This window comes from Zalophus californianus, chromosome 4 (genome assembly GCF_009762305.2).
Source record: "Zalophus californianus isolate mZalCal1 chromosome 4, mZalCal1.pri.v2, whole genome shotgun sequence".
Taxonomy (NCBI): domain Eukaryota; kingdom Metazoa; phylum Chordata; class Mammalia; order Carnivora; family Otariidae; genus Zalophus; species Zalophus californianus.
Window position 1 is genome coordinate 91,847,121 of NC_045598.1, and position 20,019 is coordinate 91,867,139.

The following is a 20,019-nucleotide window of genomic DNA, read 5'->3' on the forward strand; positions in this document are numbered from 1 at the left end:
GGGGTTCAGTATGACCTGTAAAATTATCTTCATTTTCTTGGCAGCAGTTGACTCACTAATTAAATGGGGACACTTAATCCTGCCCCTTTTCTCCCTCCTTGGCATAACACGTGGCTGAATGTGTCTGTCTTTGCTTCCTTCTGCACCAGTCTCTCCCCTTCCCCTCCCAGGCTCCGGCCAAGGCCCTCTAGATCTGTAGTGAGCTCCGCTGCCTGCCAGCCGGGATGTCTGCCCTTCCCTGAACAGCCTAGAGCCTCTGGATGCTCAGTAGGGCCAGAGCCAGGGCTCCGCCTTGCAGCCTAGCCGAGCCTGAGGAGCCCTGAAGCGGGAGTGCACATGAATATGCATTCATCAGGAATGCCTTCCAGAACTCTCATGATCTGTGCCTCACGCCTGCACTGGTTCTGCTCAGTCTCATGATTTCACTTTGTCCTCTAAACTCTATTTTTAAATCAAGGGACGTAACTCGAGCCAACTCCCATGATGGCCCTTGTGGCTTTTGCTGTGCATTAGTGGTTCCCCAGGGACCAGGTTGGCCGGTTCACTGGGGCTGCTGCATGTGCTGCTCCAAGAGACGGCCCAAGTCAGTCTTCCTGCTCCCCAGACCCTTCTCTCCATGAGACTCAAGGGGACAAGCTGGGCGAGAGCGCCCAGGTTACAGCACAAAGTTGGGGCTCTGGCCATTGGCTGCTCTTCACAGGGAGGAATCTCTTCATGGCAGAGTTGGGAGGGAGGAGCCCCAGGACCCAAGGCAGCACAGACTCCTCTTAAGACCTGTCATTTCTTACGCTGAGTAAAATGGGCGGATGCCTTATTCGTCCACCTTTTCACACGCATGGCAGTGCTGCCCAGATCGTCATCCCTCCAATGTAATCCACTCTTGGGGATTACACCTTTCATCTCTGACTTGGCCCAAGGGCCACACAGGAGGCTTGCACCTGCTGAACCAGGAGCCTCCCGCAGGTTATCCCTTCCATATCCAATACCTCCATCAAAAGAGTAGGGATGGCTCTAGTGAGTGACAGACACAATGTTTCCCTTGTCCACTGATCTGGTGGCTGACCACTCCTCTTCCCCTTTTCCCCCAGCTTCATCGAGATATAACTGATGTACAACTTTGTGTAAGTTTAAGGTATACGGTGTATTCATTTGATATACTTATGTATTGCAAAATGATGACCACCGTAGCATTAATTAACACCTCCACGATATCACATAATACCCCTTTTTTTTCTGGTGGTGAAAACATTTAAGATCGACTCTCTTAGCAACTCTCAAGTATATACAGTAGTACAGTACTATTAACTGTAACCACCTTGATGCACTTTAGATCCCCAGAACTTATTGGTCTTACAACTGGAAGTTTGTACCCTTTGGCCAGCATTGTCCCTTTTGCCTTGATGTCCCAGAGAACACAGTGTCCATCTGCCCACACGGATCATTCTTAGGCGATTGTTGCCCTTGCTAGATGGTGAGCTCCTTAAGGGAAGGAGCCCTGTCTCATTCATCGCTGAACCCCCAGCTCTGGCATACAGATGTAGTAGGCTTTCTATAAATGTCTACTGAATAAATGAAAAGGCAAAGAAAATACTTGGAAGCCAAACGGGGACATCCTTTTTTACGTTTTGGGATTTTTCATCAGCTACTTTTCCTGTGACCGTGGTAGTCATAAGATGCTACACTGGAACCGAAGCTTTCTCTGGAGACAACTGGTCCTTCCCTTCTCTCTGTCACGCATGTCCTTGCTGAGTATATCCCTTTTCATCCAGTCAACATTCAGCAGATATTTATTGAGCACCGCCGTGTGCCAGCCTCTAGGCTAGGAGCATGGGATACACTGGTGACCAGAAGGGGTCCCCTGCCTTCACGAAACTTTCGTTATAACCCAGACCCCCCTACCCCCACACTCTCAAGGTATATTCCTAAAGATGTGCCAAATCCCGCACAGGCTGAGCCATTCTTAATGCATTTCTGCAGACACAGCTCATGTACAAATGGGCCCAGCCGAAAATCTGCGGTGAGGATCTTGAGGGGGCCGTGAAGCTGCCCGCCTCTGGCGTGAAGACCCGCTGCCCGCCCTGCAACCCAGGCTTTTTCAAAACCAACAACAGCAGCTGCGAGCCCTGCCCTTACGGCTCTTACTCCAACGGCTCCGGTAACCTCTCTATCTGCATCCTGTCCGTTCCCACGTCGCCCACTGGGTGGGCCGCGTGGGCACTCAGAGCGGCCGGCTGAACGTGCACGCTGTCCTTCCCAGGGAGGCAGTGAGGGCCGGGCCGCTCTGCGGACTGAGTTCAGGAGGAGCGAGGTCAGGGTGGGCCCTGCCTGTAGGTCGGAGTCACGCTGGAGAACGGCCTGCCTCCCTCCCTCTTCTGACTGCAACTGTGACTCAGGCCTCACGTATGCAGTCCTCACCACAGAGGCTTCCAGCATGCAGCAGGGATGCTAACCAGAAGGTTTGGGGAGCGGGGATGGCCAGCTTGATATGATCGGAACCATAAGCCATGCTGCAGAAAGACGTGGGGAGGATTTGTGCACCTATTCATGTAAACGCATTTACTGATAATACTGCGGCAAATAATATGAACCATATGCATCAGACGAGAAGATCCATTTAAGTTTTTTTATTATTATTAATTTTATTTTATTATGTTATGTTAGTCACCATACATTACATCATTAGTTTTTGATGTAGTGTTCCATGATTCATTGTTTGCGTATAACACCCAGTGCTCCATTCAATACGTGCCCTCTTTAATACCCATCACCAGGCTAACCCATCCCCCCCACCCCCTCCCCTCTAAAACCCTCAGTTTGTTTCTCAGAGTCCATCGTCTCTCATGGTTCGTCTCCATTTAAGTTTTGAAGGGAAAAATTTGGTGGGCAAGTAGGGTAGCTGGAGTATTGGAATTAAGGGTCACGGTTTATGTCCTGCATTTGTGAAATACATTGTCAGAATGTTTTCCAGTCGACCTGATCTAAACGTGCTACAGTGCTGAGTATTACCCCCCTTTGGCTGCCCACCGCTGTTGTCACTTGTCCGCGGGACAGCAGCTCCAGTCAGGGTTGCTGCAGCCTCCTTGCTGAAGGCATGGATCTTGTGGTTCTCCCAGATTGCAGCCACTGCCCAGCCGGGACTGAGCCAGCCGTGGGATTCGAATACAAATGGTGGAACACGCTGCCCTCAAACATGGAAACCACTGTTCTCAGTGGGATCAACTTTGAGTACAAGGGCATGACCGGTAAGTGCCTCGTCACTTACTGTGAGCTGTCAGCTCCCTGCTGACCGGGAGCTCTCCCACTTCACATTTCTTCATAACAGTGATGTCTGCAGAAAAATGAGCTAATCATGCCATGCATTCCCTGGAAAGTTCCACTCCCCGCGGACCTTTATTCTGCCAGAGCTTAGTTTTAGAGGTAGAACTAGAGCTAGAAACAATGTGCACACACTCCAAATGGCTTGCTCTGAGAGTTTCAGAGTCTTTGACCAAAGTAGCAGGATAAATAACGTGGTTTGGTTTTGGCGGTGGTTCTGGATGCCTCAAAGGACAGTGTTCTCTCTCTCTTTCAGAGTGTCATCTGGGTGCACCTTTGCCCTAACTCTCCCCTCTCCTTTTCCAGGCTGGGAAGTGGCTGGTGATCACATTTATACGGCTGTTGGAGCCTCAGACAATGACTTCATGATTCTCACTCTGGTTGTGCCAGGATTCAGGTGAGGGATACAAAGCTAAGGGGAAGCCCATGCTACTTTGACCACATCCAAGTCCCACATAGCTTGGAATGGTGTAGAGGAGAGGGCTTCTGGCGTGTGGAAGCATGACTTCAGAATAGAGGAGGGCAGGGTAATGATCCGACAAAGTTAACCCGAATACTAACATGGCTTCTTTGTTGCTGCCCATGCTGGTGGACCTCCTGATGGTGCTCTCTTCCATCTGGCTTCTGTCATCGATTGGCCACAAGCTATTCGAATTCTTCCTCCTCATGCCATCAGATAAAATGTTACAACAACAACAACTTTAAAAAAGAGGGCCAGGGGCGCCTGGGTGGCTCAGTGGTTAAGCATCTAACTCTTGATTTCAGTTCAGGTCATGATCTCAGGGGCGTGGGTTCGAGCCCCACATTTGTGCTCTGTGCTCAGTAGAGAGTCTGCTTGAGATTCTCTCTCTCCTCTGCCTCTCCCCACTGCGCACTTTCTCTCTCTCTAAAATAAATAAATAAATCCAAAATAAACAAATTAATTAAATTTTAAAAATTAAAAAATGAGGGCCAGAACCCATTGACAGTTCGTCTTTATTTGGGAGAAGAAGACTGAGATGGATTATTCTTTTTGTCATATTGATCCCCATATCCCAAGAAGACCTAGGATGTTAAGCAATGTGTTTGCCATTAAAATAAATACTACATACAGTGTGGTATGTTGGAAAGAACACTGGACTGAAGACAGAACACTTGAACTTCACCACTTACTGGCTTTGTGAACTTGGGAAAGTCACCATGCTCCTAGGCTTCAGGCTCCTCATTGGTAAAACAAAGGGGATTGACAGTCTGTGACTTTGGACTGACTCAGGTTGAGATGATTCTTCCAGCCCAGTGGTTAGCATAACCGTGTAGATAGGCGCTGGGACTGGTGGTCCTTAGGATATAAGCAAATGGCCAAGGACAAAAGAAAAGCCGTAGATGGATTTCCAAAGCCAAAGTGAATTCTTCTGCCCATATGTGCTTTCAAGATGAGGGGGGATCACTGAATGGGTTTCCCTATTGCCCCCCTGGCTTCTCCTTTACCTTCTTCAAGCTCCCTCCTTTCCATTGCTGGCACAGTGCTCAGCCCACAGTAATTGCTCAAAAGGTATTCATTTCCCTTCTCTTAATTTACACTACTCAGAGATGAGAAGTTATATCCCATTTGCAAGGTGAGCAAATTTTTTAGGCTTTTTGGGGGGTAAATTCTCAAAAGTACATTTCAATTTGCAAAGCTGACTGCTATAGTAAGGTGCTTCCTCACCTCCCGCACTCACCACCCCTCCTCCACCTGCCCCCCTGGGCCTGGCTCTCTCTTTCCCAAAAGAAGGACCAGCCTGAGAACTTGGCTGAAGAGATGACAAATTGAAATATCTGCTCATTCGACCTGAGAAAAACTCCCACCACCCCAGAGAGTGAGCTGCTAAGTGAATGTAGGTAATTTACATCTTAACGATGGTAGAGCTTCTCAAACCTTGACATCCTTATGCATCACCTGGGAATCTTGCTAATGTGCAGATTCTGATTCAGTGGGTCTGGGGAGGGGCCCGAGGTTCTGTGCCTCTAATAAGCTCCGGTGAGGGCAATGCTGCTGGTCTGAGGACCCCACTCTGCTAGTGAGATTATAGAGCATTTTACAAAGCACTCCTGCATCAGTTATGCCCTTGGATCTCACCACAGCAATGGAAGGTAAATAAGAAAGCTATCATCACCTTCATTTTACAGATGAGGAAACTACAATTTGGTCACATAGCTAGGTGGCAGAGTTGGACTTAATCCATGCTTTTTCCAGCATCCTCAGAACTTAACCCTGTCCCACAGCGGACATTTTGCTGCTGTCTGGGCCCTTCAGTAAACACTGCCTGGTCTCTGGAACTGACTTGTAGTTTCTGCCCCACAGACCTCCACAGTCAGTGATGGCAGACACAGAGAATAAAGAGGTGGCCAGGATCACATTTGTCTTTGAGACCATCTGTTCTGTGAACTGTGAGCTCTACTTCATGGTGGTATGTTTCCCTTTCTCTGTCTGCAGTGGGGCTTCCAGGAACTATTGGGAGCGTTGGCCCCCCTCTACCTTTTTGGCGCATCAACATAACTGACAGCCCCGTTTATAGTAATTTCACAGAGGAAGGGCCCAGACTGTCCGTCAGGGACTTCACAGTTTAACATGGGTCTGACCGACTGTGATGGCCCCTGGGATGGCAGCAGTATGGGAACTCTGTCCCCCACCAGCCACCCAGCCATTGTGCCTTCTTCACTTGTCTGTCTTGGGTTCAGGGTGTGAACTCTAGGACCAACACTCCTGTGGAGACATGGAAAGGTTCCAAAGGCAAACAGTCCTACACCTATATCATCGAGGAGAATGCTACCATGAGCTTCACCTGGGCCTTCCAGAGGACCACTTTTCATGAGACGGTAAGCTCCTCCCCTTCTCCAGACCCCTAGCTCCCAGGAGAGACCTCTGAGCCAGGATGATTCCTAGCATTAGCTTAAGTATGAGTGTGAGGTTCAGAACCCACGGGTTAGGTTAGAAGGATCTGAAGGAGTCAAGCACGGAACTGCCTATTCCAGCCCCTGAGAAGCATCCAGCCTTGTCCAAATGACTTCCCAGGAAGATGAAACTCTAAGTTCAATTACATTTTTTTCCCCCTTTCACAAGGAAGAGACCTGCTTTTTGCATATAACGGTATCTACTGCATATTTCTCCCATGGCACTTAATATTTTTATTCAACATTCGGAATGGGTTTCTCTTGGTTTAATGTGACACACAATGTTCACAAAGAGCAACTCTTTAGTGAGTAAGAATAGGATGCTTCTAAGATTTTTCTCAAGTATTATAGGGTAAAGAGGGTTAAATAGTCATTTGCTATTTCTAGAGAACTCAGTTGCTGCTGGTGTCTCAGGCCTCTGCCCTCTCTCCTCATGTTTCCAGGGCAGGAAGTACACCAATGACGTCGCCAAAATCTATTCTATCAATGTCACCAACGTCATGGACGGGGTGGCCTCCTACTGCCGTCCCTGTGCTCTGGAAGCCTCTGACGTGGGCTCCTCCTGCACCTCTTGTCCTGCTGGCTACTACATCGATCGGGACTCAGGAACTTGCCACTCCTGCCCCCCTAACACAATCCTGAAGGCCCACCAGCCTTATGGCATCCAGGCCTGTGTGCCCTGTGGTCCAGGAACCAAGAGCAACAAGGTGCCAGCAATGTGTCATGCATCCTAACCTTGGCCCTCTGGATGGACCACCTCAGAGGGTACCAGGATCTGGGTGGGGTTCTTGAGGGGCTGATACCCAAACATTCCCTGTAGTTTACTCCCAGGTTAGAGTCCTTGAGGATACCTGCCGAGGCTTTAACTGTGGAGGGCAAGTTCTTAGCTGTAGAGGTTGGTTTTCAGGGTCTAGGCCTCAGTCATGGACAAGTCTCATTTTCAAGGGATGAGTTAGGGAGATCTGTGACAGTCTGGTTCAGAGGGTTATTTGGCATCTCTGCAGAGACCTGAAGGGAAGGAATAAGAGCTCGGGCTCACATTCAGCCTACTTCAATCCAACCTATTGTCATGGGAGTTGGCCCCCTCTCCTTTGGGAAGGCAACCCACCTTCGCTGGGACATACAGTTAACTGGCATTGCTGTCTTTTATCCTAGAGGGTTTTTTCTAAAGTAAACTAACAGTGCTGTTGCCCCCGTGTACTTTCTGAAGCTAAGAAAGTAGTCTGAGGAAAAGCTCTTAGGTATTCATTAATGCTTTTTGAATCAACTTGTATTTTACTTATCACAGCCACATCAACACACAAACATCTGTGAGGCATTATTTATACAGTCTGCAAATGCTGCTCAGTTTAGCTGTGCAGTAAACACAACAGTTCTGCAGACCCCGGGGCAACCTCTTTTGGGCACCCTAGACTTTTCTGCAAACTTCCTCCCCTGAGGCTCCCTCTGCTGCTTTGGGAGGGAATGACAGTTGCATAAGGCTGTGCTGAATGGGTTTCCTAAAACGGAGTAAGGGGTTTATGGGATATAAATCCCCCCCTTTTTTTAAGTTTATTTGTTCATGCCAGAGAGAGAGAGGGAGAGAGAGAGAGAGAGCACATGAGCACGAGCGTGCTCAAGGTGGGGTGGGAGGGGCAGAGAGAGAGGGAGAGAAGCTGATCCTGCTGAGTGTAGAGCCTGATGTGGGGCTCCATCTCGCGACCCATGAGATCATGACCTAGCCAAAACCAAGAGTCTGACGCTTAACCAGTTGAGCCACCCAGGCGCTGCTAAATCCGCTTTTGGAGCTCAGTGTCCTGCAGAGAACCTGGGAGAGAGGAGCAAGGCTTCAGTGAGTTTTAAATGGGGTGCAGGCAAAGGCTTGCAGTTTCTCTTCTGCCATCCTGAACACCCTTCTTCCAGCTAGCACCTCCTTGTCTTCTGCTTAAAAGCAAGAAGGGCTACCTTGTGTCTTGAGAGACTTCTATCATCTAGGCATAGGGACAAGGCTTTAAATCTGACCGAATTCCTTACTGAAAAACAGTAGATTCGGGTTTATAGATTATATATGTGCTAACAGGTGAACTCTGGGATGTACATAACCCCCACTAGCTCATTTCCCTTATTTTAATGCCCACCCAATCCTTACGTCCACTTCTCTCTCTCCTGGGCTAGACCAGGCTGGGGACAATAGCTGCCAGTCTCCACTCTGGTCCCCTTAAGGCACGGCCTGCCCAGCCAACATGACCGATCCTTTCCCCTCAGATCCACTCTCTGTGCTACAATGACTGCACCTTCTCAATCAGCACTCCGACTGGGGTTTTGGACTACAACTTCTTGGCTTTGGCAAACACCGTCTCTCTGGCTGGAGGGCCAAGCTTCACTTCCAAAGGGCTGAAGTATTTCCATCACTTTACCCTCAGTCTGTGTGGAAACCAGGTAAGCTGTGTGAGTGCCGATGGCGTCATATTGAAAGGGGACCCCAGTGGGTCAGAGCCAGAAATGGACACAGGAACAAAGCTGAAAAGCCAGGCAGCAGGCGACTGAGAAAACTCCAGTGTTTCTAAGGGATGATTATTCTCCCTGAGGACCTTTTCCTCTAAAATTAAATCATTTGGATTATAAACATTTAGGAAAATAAAGGTGTTTGAGATAAGATATATTCATTTACTCCTTCCTGACTTTTGTTCTTTCAAAATGAATAGATAAAAGCAATGCCAGGGGCGCCTGGGTGGCTCAGTCGTTGGGCGTCTGCCTTTGGCTTAGGTCATGATCCCAGGGCACTGGGATCGAGCCCTGCATTGAGCTCCCTGCTCAGCGGGGAGCCTGCTTCTCCCTTTCCTACTCCCTCTGCTTGTGTTCCCTCTCTCGCTGTGTTTCTCTCTGTCAAATAAATAAATAAAATCTAAAAAAAAAAAAAAAAAGGCAATGCCAGAGGAGGATTTTTTCCCCTTTAAAAAGCGGTCTTCGCTAATCATGGCATTTGTCATTTGTTTTCTAAAGGCTGGATAAAATAAACTGTATGTAGTTCATCTCTAGGAACCTCTGCTGACAGTTTTAAAAAAAGTACTGTGGAAGGCTTTATAGGATATGCAAAGAATGTTACCTTTAGCCATTCCATGCTGCTGTAAATGTGTTGGATGCAAAATTCAAAGACAGAAATGTAAAGAGTAATCACAGCACTACTGCACTTAACTAAATTACAAACAAGCCAGGATTAGCAGTCAGGAGAGAGAGTTTCAAAAGTTACAAAATAAAGGGCATCTTGAGCCTTTAGTCTGTGATCCTGTGTGGTAGTGAGACTTTTACACAGCACAGCTTCTACCACCTTCTGGAGCATGCAGAAAAAGTTGATTTCTGTTTTTATAGAGAACATGCCAAGAAATAAACTAATCAATGTTCTATGGCAATTGTATCTTCATAAAAAAACAGAAACTAATCTATGGAAGATTAGAGATACATGTCGCTATCTTGTTTTATTTTTATTTTTTTAAAGATTTTATTTATTTGAGGGAGAGAGCGCAAGCCAGAGAGAGAGCACAAGTGGAGGGGAGAGGCAGAGGGAGAAGCAGACTCCCCACTGAGCAGGGAGCCCGATGCGTGGCTTGATCCCAGGATCCTGGGATCATGACCCGAGCCGAAGGCAGACGCTTAACCGACTGAGCCACCCAGGCGCCCCTCTATCTTGTTTTTACAAGTCTTTGAAGAAGTTCAAATGAAGCTTCCAAAGTGAGTTAGTGATGATTCAGAAATTGAGACTGATTAAAGCAAGACCAATGTAGCAAAAGTTTCATTCAGTGAGTTGGGAGAGAGATGAAGATGGGGAATTTAGAGGGATTGCCTTTTTTGGTCTTTGCTCCTTTATTCTTTTCAGAAATGCTTCCTGCGTACTGTCACACTACCTGTGTGACTGTCAGTTCAAAGACAAAATAGCTCTTTGTTTTCCCATAATGGAAAGGTTTGATTCTGTTCCCATGTCCCTTATTTCTTACAATCTAAAAAATAAAGCAAGAATCACCAGATTTGACAATTGACATAACTTCATTTGTAATACAATTTAGAATATTGAAAATCTTACATTGTAAGTGCTTAGTACACTTCCATTTTTAAACATTTTATTAAGCTTTTAATTTTAATTCCAGTGTAGTTAACATACATTACTACACATAATGTAAGACATAATGTTACATTAGTTTCAGGAGTACAATATAGTGATTCAACACTTCCATACAGCACCCCGTGCTCATCAGAAGTGCCCTCCTCAATCCCCATCCCCTGTTTCACACATCCCCCTACCCACCTCCCCTCTGGTAACCATCAGCTTGTTCTCTAGTTTAGAGTCTCTCTCTTGGTTTGCCTCTCTCTCTCTCCCTTTTTTCCTTTGTTCGTTTGCTTTGTTTCTTAAATTCCACATACGAGTGAAATCATATGGCATTTGTCTTTCTCTGACTGGATTATTTCACTTAGTGCATACTCTCTAGCTCCATCCATGTTGTTGCAACAGGCAAAACTTCGTTCTTTTTTATGGCTGTATAATATTCCATTGTGTATATCCACCACATCTTCTTTATCCATTAACTTATCAGTGGGTACTTGGGTGGCTTCCACAATTTAGCTCTCATAAATAATGCTGCAATAAACTTAGGGGTGCACATATCCTTGTGAATTAGTGCTTTTGTATTTATTCTTTGGGTTTAGTACACTTGAAGTATTAAACAAATGATTTTTATACTGGCAAACAAGTTATATACTGATATTCCATAAATTTAACATTTCGAAGGAAAAATTTCTCAATATTTCCTCTATTACAAAATCTCCAGGAAGAAGGAGTCTTATTCCTACCATTTTCCAGAGTTCTCTATGGTGAGGGTTGTTACAGAATGTTTTATTTCTTGTCACGTTCTCTATATAAACATAGACTTTCTGGGTGCCTGGGTGGCTCAGTTGGTTAAGCGACTGCCTTTGGCTCAGGTCATGATCCCGGAGTCCCGGGATCGAGTCCCACATCAGGCTCCCTGCTCGGCGGGGAGACTGCTTCTCCCTCTGACCCTACCCCCTCTCATGCTCTCTCTCTCTCAAATAAATAAATAAAATCTTTAAAAAACAAACAAACAAACATGGACTTTCTTCTCTTGGTACGTTTTTTCTTTAATGGATTAGGTTCTAATTATTTCTAAGACGTCCCATCTCAAGGCAGGGCGGGGGCTAGTCGTGGGGTCTGTTTTAACTGCTAGGAATCTGTCTGGAGAGTGCTCCCATGACAAAGCACTAAGGGAGACACAGAGAGGGAATGTGAACCAAGCCAGATGTTCAAAAACTTCAGGGAATCAGTTATATAGTTCAGTATCTATCTAGAAAACTGGCTAGGATAAGGAAGACCCTTAACTGTGGGCTGGTAGATTAGAGCTCCAGATCCTCTGCCACCATCACAGCCCTGCCCATAGAAGGCTCCCACATGACTCCGAGGAAACAAAAAGGCTTGCGACCCCTGGGCCAGAGTTTCAGAAACTAGGACACCGAGGCCTTATTTTTAGCATAAAAAAAAAAAAAATAAATGTGTCTTGTAATTAGATCTGGAATGAAATCATTCCACTGCAACGTGCCACTGGAAGGCTGAAATTTCAGATGTGAAAGCAATGTACCCTCTTCCCCTTTGGGAATTCTGTGACCATTCCCTCCTTCCCACCCCTTCCTCCCCACGTCCCCCAACCCAGGGGAAGAAAATGTCCGTGTGTGCCGACAATGTCACTGACCTCCGGACTCCTGAGGGTGAGTCGGGTTTCTCCAAATCCATCACAGCCTACATCTGCCAGGCGGTCATCATCCCCCCAGAGGTGACAGGCTATAAGGCTGGAGTGTCCTCGCAGCCTGTCAGCCTCGCCGACCGACTCATCGGTGAGTGACCCAGCTGCTCCAGCCTGTTTGAGTGTGTGTGTGTGTGTGTGTGTGTGTGTGTGACAGAGTGAGGCTGCCAGGCTCTGAGGGAAAAAGGCCCCAGATGAGGGGCCCACCCTCTTGACCTCTGTTTTCTGTTCCATCCTGGGGGGTGCCAAGTGCCCCCTGGGGCCTCTGACAAACCTCAGTTCACCCTTTCATGAGCCAGTCGGGGATGTGAGGAGATGGAGGAAGGTTGGATGTTGACAGGTATTGAGAGAATTGAAGTGGTTGCTGGCTCATGGTACTAGTGACAACTAATTAGGAGCTCTAATTTGGCAGGGGTGACAACAGATATGACTCTGGATGGAATCTCCTCCCCAGCTGAACTTTTCCACCCGGAGTCCTTGGGAATACCGGACGTGATCTTCTTTTATAGGTGAAGATGAGAGACCAGGCCGATGCAAGGGAAACCTAGCCCCTCCACTGTTTCTGGTGCATCCCTCTCTCCAGCCACCTATACTTATCAAGCCAGAACATGTCCGATGTCTAGCAGATTCACCCAGCAATGGCAGCTACAGGCTGGGAGTTCACTGATCCCAGCTTCTGGGGTATTACCGGGGCATGTCTGCCCCGGAGGCAGGGTGAAATATGGGATTATCTGTGGCTGACTTCCCTTCCTGCCCTAGGAGACTTCGGTGTTATGCCTATGCTAACCTTTCCTGGACCAGTGGCTTTCCCCTTGACCAGATCTCCCTGATCCCCACTCTCTTAGTGTATAAACCAATGCGTGTGCACTCCCAAGTCCTGACTTCCCCAGCAAGGAAATTGTTCCATGTTGACCTCACTTAGTGGCTCTCCAATGAAACAGGTGAGTGACTTCTTCCCCACTGGGGGCTGGCTTTCTCTGCAGGTCCAATGATGTGACCCAGTCCTGCAGTTCTGGGAGATCAACCACCATCCGTGTCAGATGCAGTCCACTGAAACCCGCCCCCGGAAGTCTGTCGCTGCCAAGGTAAAGGGGTGTAACAAGGTCTCCCTTCTTTGGACTCATTTCATCCCAAAAGCCAAAGAGAAAACAGTCTGAGAGCCATTAATGGGCTCTTGGGGACACAGTCATGACTCCAAATTCTCAATCTTCAGGTGTCAAGAGTAGGGCAGAAGGAAGAGTCCAAGCTACTCTCACATTCATATACCATTATGGGGACAGCGGCACAGCCAAATGGTTATTGGATTCATGTCCTCCCCTTACTAGCTATGTTATCCTGGATACATTTCTTATCTTCTCTGGGCCTCTTGTTCCTTATCTGGAAAATGAGGGTAATAAGAAGTTCCCTCAGGGAGTGGTCGTGAGGATTCAACGAGACCATGAGACCTGTGGACTTCTTATGGTGTCTGGCGTGTACTTGAGATTATTAGGAGGAGTAATGGTTTTAAGAATCTCTCCGCAACCAAAAGACCCAATTCTGAGTTTAATAGCCGAGTGCACTAAATCGAGAATTCTGGAACCAGTTTGATTACAGTACCCTTCCCCCACCTCCTTCCCCCCCCTCCACATAACCCCAACTAACATGTCGAGGGGCACTAGTGTCTTGAGGAAGATGGTTTGGGGAATGCTGTTTCTAAATAGCAGCTGCTCAGGGAGATGGGGAGCAACGCAAGATATTTTGACTCAGCAGTGGTGTCGAAACGTCAGACCACTGTTCTTGCTGGTATAAACATTGCAGTAAAGTACTTAACAGATACCCATGACCTGAAGTCCGTTCCTGAACCACCACTCCCCACCACCCCCCACCGCCAGGAAGCTGCATCAAAGTGGCTTTTGCAAAATGTCCCAGGTCCATGGGGGAGAACAGGAGCCTCTGAGGGGTTGGCTGCGGCAGCCATGCTACAGCTCATCTGTATTTAGCTGTCATCTGATGTTAGCAGAAACAAACAGGCAGAGGGTAGAAAACCCAGGGGAGGCTGGGAAGGCCTCTTGTCATCAGGGACATCGGAGAGCAAAACCTGTATTGAGGACTAATTGGAAGGATCCTGGTGGGGCTAACAGTTTGGCAAGGAGAGGAAGGAGCAGGCAAGCTATGAAATGATGGGACTCCAACCAGCTCTTCCCACCATCCAGCGAGTAAGCACTCAAGTCTCCTTTCTGCTTTGCTAGCGCATGTTCCGATGGGACCTGTGATGGCTGTAATTTCCACTTCCTGTGGGAGAGCCTGGCTGCTTGTCCGCTCTGCTCCCCGGCCGACTACCACGCTATCGTCAGCAGCTGCGTGGCTGGGATCCAGGTGGGTCTCTCTGCTTGGGGACGTCCCAGGAGAGAAGGGAATGGGATCTCTGAGTTCCTCGTTTTTCTCCCCAACAGAAGACTACTTATGTGTGGCGAGAACCAAAGCTGTGCACGGGCGGCATCTCCCTGCCTGAGCAGAGAGTCACCATCTGCAAAACAATCGACTTCTGGCTGAAAGTGGGCATCTCTGCAGGCACCTGTACTGCCGTCCTGCTCACCGTCTTGACCTGTTACTTTTGGAAAAAGAATCAAAAGTACATGATGGGGTATTGGAGTTTGGGGATGGACAGGGTTGGATCATTGCACCGGGAGGAGAACATCTGAGAATTAAATTCATGAGGCTTTTCTCTGGAGTTGGCCACAGACCCTGTGACTCTGGCCAGAGACTTGCTGAGCCACTTATCCAACGTATGCCTTGGCCATCCTGACTCCCGAACAGGGACAGTACCACATGGCAGTCTATAAATGACCGTTAGATGCTCAAAAGAAAAGCAGAGTATCCTTAATTTGTTGTGATTATTAATGATAATTAAAATAATAACTTTATAATTCCATTATTTCTTTTAAGCTTTGAGAACACAGAAACAGCCAGCCTTAAGGGAAAAAGATCACTGAACTGGAAGTCAAGATTCCTTAGCTATATGCCCAGGCCTCACACCATTTTGCTGTGCTTCAGTTTCCTCACCTGTGGTTACCTGTTTAGGGTCCAGCCTCTCTCCCTCATTCCACATTTCGTTGCCTTATCTGTCCCATCCCCCTGCCTCGTAGACTGGAGTACAAGTACTCCAAGCTGGTGATGAACGCTGCCCTCAAGGACTGCGACCTGCCAGCAGCCGACAGCTGTGCCATCATGGAAGGCGAGGATGTGGAGGATGACCTCATCTTTACCAGCAAGAAGTCACTCTTTGGGAAGATCAAATCATTTACCTCTAAGGTAGGGAGGCTGGCCAGTGCACTGAGGTCAGCCTGGAGGGCTGGAGAAGACACCGGTCCTAGGACATTGAACAGTCCCACACTGTTCAGGGACCACTCACTACTCTACTCCCCACCCTCCCTACTGTTCTATCCCCCCACCCTCAAAATCCTGGCTTCTGCCTTCTGTATTTCTACACCATTACTGTTTCCCATGGGGCCCAAGGCTGCTCTTGACCAGGCTCCTTCTCTCCCAACATGCACTCCAGTTGATGGACTGTTTGGGCCTTTTAACTTCCAGAAGGAGTATTGAACCATCCACGTTGTAAGACTCATTTCCCTTTTTTTTTTTTTTTTTTTTTTTTTGGAGGGTGGGGACGAGGCGCTCTCTAGGATCAACTTCTGGTAGAAGCGAGGCTCTCCTTTGACCAGTGGAGGGTGCTATCCCCGATACCTGGGCCCCGTCCTGTGGGGGCTGAGTCATAGCTAAGGCTGCGCAGCTCACCACTGAGCACTGTGGAGCCAGGAGAGTTGGCTCGGTATGTGTGGGTGGGTGAGCAAATTTGAAGCTCATAAACGCTATGCTGACGACACTGTCGCTGGGTGTGGGGCCAGCAGAGAGCATCCAAGCAACGCCTCCAGGGCCGCAGCCCTCTGCAGCCCCAGTCCGCCAGAACCCACACCTCCTTCCTGCCCTGAACCAGTTCATCAAACAGGTGTGGGTGGGAGGGCAGCCACCTGAGAGGAGAGGACCGGCGGGATGGTGAGGAGAGGGCGGGTAGGGGTTTAGATTGCTGAATCGCATTCCCTTTGTGCTAACCTATCAGGGTGACTCTGTGTGTGTGTGTGTGTGTGTGTGTGTGTGTGTGTGTGTGTGTCTGTGTGTGTGTTTCACCAATGGGAGAACAATTTACTCTGGGACCTCTGAGTCTCTCTGGGCTTTTAGAACTCAGCAAAGATGCAAAGCAGGGGGTTTTAAAGATTTTTCTTATCCTCTGATTGACTGAAAGGACCAAGAAGAATAGAGGGTATCTTATGTCTGTTTCCACAAAGCCACTGGAAGCAGGAACTCCATAAGGGTTCCTTCTGTCCCCTGTTTTCCATTTCTCGCCCTTGTTCCTTAAACTGCTCGGGCGCAGCAGCCAGCTCCTGTCACCGTCTCTCTTTCAGAGGACTCCTGATGGATTTGACTCCGTACCACTGAAGACATCCTCAGGAGGCCCAGACATGGACCTGTGAGAGGCACTGCCCTGCCTCCCCTGCCTCCTCACCCGGGCACGTCACCTTGCAAGCCTGTGGCGATTCGGGTGCCAGCTTCCTGCTGGAAATCTCTTCATTGTGGCCTTATCAGAAGAAGTTTGGATTTCAGATATTTGGGTTTTTGTTTTTTTTTATAGAGTACCCAAACCCTCCTTTCTGCTTGCCTCCGACCTGTCAAATATACCCACACTTTGTTTGTATATTACTCCCTCGCTTGCATCTTGTTTCCCACAATGGTCCAGCCGCCTGAGCCATAGCTTCGTCTGCTCATAATTCGTATAGCTCCGGAATGAAAATATTTCTCTCTTCTTCTTTTTTTTTTATTTTTTTTAAGATTTTTTATTTATTTATTCATGAGAGACAGAGAGAGAGAGAGAGAGAGAGGCAGAGGGAGAAGCAGGATCCCCTCTGAGCAGGGAGCCCGATGCAGGACCCGATCCCAGGACCCCGGGATCATGACCTGAGCCGAAGGCAGACGCTTAGCTAACTGAGCCACCCAGGTGCCCTATTTCTCTCTTCTTAAGTATAGAAACAACTTCCTCTATCCTCTTAGATAAGGGCAGAAGCAGCTGGAGTTTTTCTAATGATATGCCCTCAGCTCATGATCTCTCTAGGAGAGAGGCTGGGTAAGGAGGGTGTTGGCATCCCCTCCTGGACCGTCAGAGTCGTCTGGATTCTTCTCTCCTGGATAACCAGCTCAGACTGAGTTTCGTGGCTAGGCTGAGGGCAAGGTGAGGAAGGCCTGGGGAAGAAAAGGCTCGATAAGCACAGAGAGAGAGGCAATAAGGAAAGCTTTGTTTTGTTTTTTAAAACTAGGTACTTCACTCCCCTTTTCTCAGTAAGTGATAAATATTCTCACAGGAGCCAAAGGAAAAAGTGCACCAAGAAAATGCCCAAAGCCCTGGTGAACCTATTCTCCCCATTTATTTTTTTTTTTAAGATTTTATTTATTTATTTGACAGAGAGAGACACAGCGAGAGAGGGAACCCAAGCAGGGGGAGTGGGAGAGGGAGAAGCAGGCTTCCCGCCGAGCAGGGAGCCTGATACGGGGCTCGATCCCAGGACCCGGGGACCATGACCTGAGCCGAAGGCAGACGCCTAACGACTGAGCCACCCAGGCGCCCCACCCCCATTTATTTTTTAACGTCCCACCATCTCCCTATGACACTAAAGAGAACCAGGTAAGCCCTAAACACAGGTGTTCTAGCTTTCTTCTCTGCTTGCTTTTACCCACAGAGATGACAAACCTTACCAGCAAGGAAAATTTCCTGTCCCTGAGGGCCCCATTTGTAGAGGCTTGAGCCGTATCATGGAATAGGGGTATCTTATTTTGAAAGAACACGAGGAGGCCAAGGTTTTAGTGGGGCCACATGGGGTGGGGATGGTGAGGGGGGATCCGGCCCACAATGGGATGGACCCCGAGGGGGCCAGGACGTCTGCTTCTAATCTTAACTCATCTGCTCAGCTACAGAATAGATATTTTCTAGGCTGGCCAAAAACGGAATTGGCTCCCAGCCCATACCTCAGCCAGAGGACCAGATCAGTCTTCACAGAGGAACGACTAAGGGAGTTGAACAAGATGTTTAGCAAACTGGGACACCTCACACTTTCAAGCCCCTAGCCTTCTCTTTTCCCTGTTCTCATTTCTTATGTGTGCTAAAAAATGAAAAAGACTTCTAGTTCCAATTTCTGGCAGCATCCCTTCTGAAAGGTGAGTAAAATGAGTGTCCTCCGTGCCCCTTCTCTCCACTCTGACACCCAGTATAATTGAGGGACTCCAAGTAACCACAATGGCAAAACCAGTGCAAGAGTTTAAATTCTTGTTTTCTTCTTACTCCTGGGGGTTCTCCCTCCCTCTCTATCAGGCTGGCATGATCATCCCTTGGTCAAGGGCCCAGTCGCCCTTGGTTGTGCCCGTCTCCTTTTTTGAGTGGCCACCTGGTGCCCAGAGGGTAGGTATAGAATGGGGATGGCATTTCAGAGTGGTTTGTCCACCACAAAAATGGTCTGCTGGTCTGATTAGGCATTGCTCCCCCGGCAGTGGCCTTATAAAAGGGGCAGTGAGAACCGGGCCCTCCTGTGACTTCTGGTCATCAGTAGCATCACGGAAGGCAGGCAGTCCCTTTGGTTCAATAAATCTAGAAGCTTTGTTTGGTGGCGGGGTGTGCTCCTCTCATGGGAGTCAGGCTCTCAGACCCTGTAGCGATGTTGGAATTTCTCCCGATGGATGCAGATACCTAACTCCTGAACTCCAGCCTAAAGTTTTCTGTAGTTTCAGCAACATCCAGAAAGCATCTGCTTTCCCACTGGATAACTTTCTTTGTGACGAGAGCCATATGAGGTCCTTAGACTACTCTGGAAGCAGTAGGGAAAAGTATCTACCATGTTGACTTCTTTATTCTGACATCTTGAAACTGAGTGCCCCAGAGCAACCTCAAACTCCACTGATTCAGTCATAATGCTTTAGGCATCTCCCTTTATCTATCCCTTAGTGTACTGACTTCTACAGGTCTTCCCTGTGTCTTGCCAGGAGCTCCTGAATTATGATATCAGGGTCACCTGTTGCTTAGACATATTTGGTATTTTTTTAAGGTTTTTTTTTTTTTTTATTCATTCGAGACACAGAGATACAGAGAGAGAGAGAGAATACGAGCAGGGGGAGAAGCAGAGGGAAGGGGAGAAGCAGGCCCCCGCTGAGCAGGGAGCCTGACGCGGGGCTCGATCCCAGGACCCCAGGATCATGACCCGAGCCGAAGGCAGACGCTTTAACTATCTGAGCCACCCAGGTGCCCCATATTCGGTATTTTTTAACAGCCCTATTGAGATATAATTCACATACCATACAATTGGCTCATTGAAAATGTACAATTCAATGGATTTTAATATATTCACAGAATTGTGCAGCCATCACCATACTCAATTTTAGAATAGACATGTTAGATTTTATATGGGAAGAGCCTTTAGCTCTAAGGCTATAGGCTATAGTGGTTTGCACAAGCTACTGGGGGAGGTAGTGTGGGCTCAGGAGACAAAATACTTCAATCCCATTTGGTCACCTAGAGTTGCTGGAAGACACAGGTGATTCTCATCACGTAGGCATCACCCGATTTGGCTGGGAAGACAAACGAACATTTTGGTATATTCAAGGACCGGGCGATTTCTTAAGCCAAGACAATTTTTTTTTTTTTTTTTTTTTTTTTGTCTGACTCTACATTAAAGATAAGACTGACTATATTTATACAACAGGGACTTTGTAACAGATTTTTCAGCTTTGTGAAACTAAATTTTGTCCCATCAAGACTGCTTGGATTTCCTTTTTATTTTGTATTCCAAGAGTTTGTAGTTTGTTAGGGGGTGGCTATGGCTTATCACATTTTCCCCCTTTTCTTGTTTTGTGAAATAAAACATATGTTTCAAGTTGTTTTTCTTGAACACGGGTTGGGTGGCTGGATGGGGGAGTGAGAAATGGAAGTGTTCTT

The 20,019-nt window shown here is 47.8% G+C and overlaps 1 protein-coding gene across 1 annotated transcript in view; it reads left to right on the top strand.

Annotated features, from left to right (window-relative positions):
• Positions 1-16,829, top strand: part of ELAPOR1 (endosome-lysosome associated apoptosis and autophagy regulator 1) — a 66,902-nt gene extending 50,073 nt beyond the window's left edge. The window contains exons 10-23 of the mRNA XM_027606424.2: positions 1,978-2,155; positions 3,114-3,242; positions 3,622-3,712; positions 5,639-5,744; positions 6,016-6,153; positions 6,672-6,935; positions 8,473-8,646; positions 11,922-12,102; positions 12,424-12,520; positions 12,995-13,096; positions 14,240-14,366; positions 14,444-14,622; positions 15,137-15,302; positions 16,451-16,829. Coding sequence (XP_027462225.1) covers positions 1,978-2,155; positions 3,114-3,242; positions 3,622-3,712; positions 5,639-5,744; positions 6,016-6,153; positions 6,672-6,935; positions 8,473-8,646; positions 11,922-12,102; positions 12,424-12,520; positions 12,995-13,096; positions 14,240-14,366; positions 14,444-14,622; positions 15,137-15,302; positions 16,451-16,519 — 2,001 coding nt within the window. The 3' untranslated portion in view covers positions 16,520-16,829. The remainder of the gene's footprint in view (positions 1-1,977; positions 2,156-3,113; positions 3,243-3,621; positions 3,713-5,638; positions 5,745-6,015; positions 6,154-6,671; positions 6,936-8,472; positions 8,647-11,921; positions 12,103-12,423; positions 12,521-12,994; positions 13,097-14,239; positions 14,367-14,443; positions 14,623-15,136; positions 15,303-16,450) is intronic.
• Positions 16,830-20,019: the final 3,190 nt, after the last annotated feature.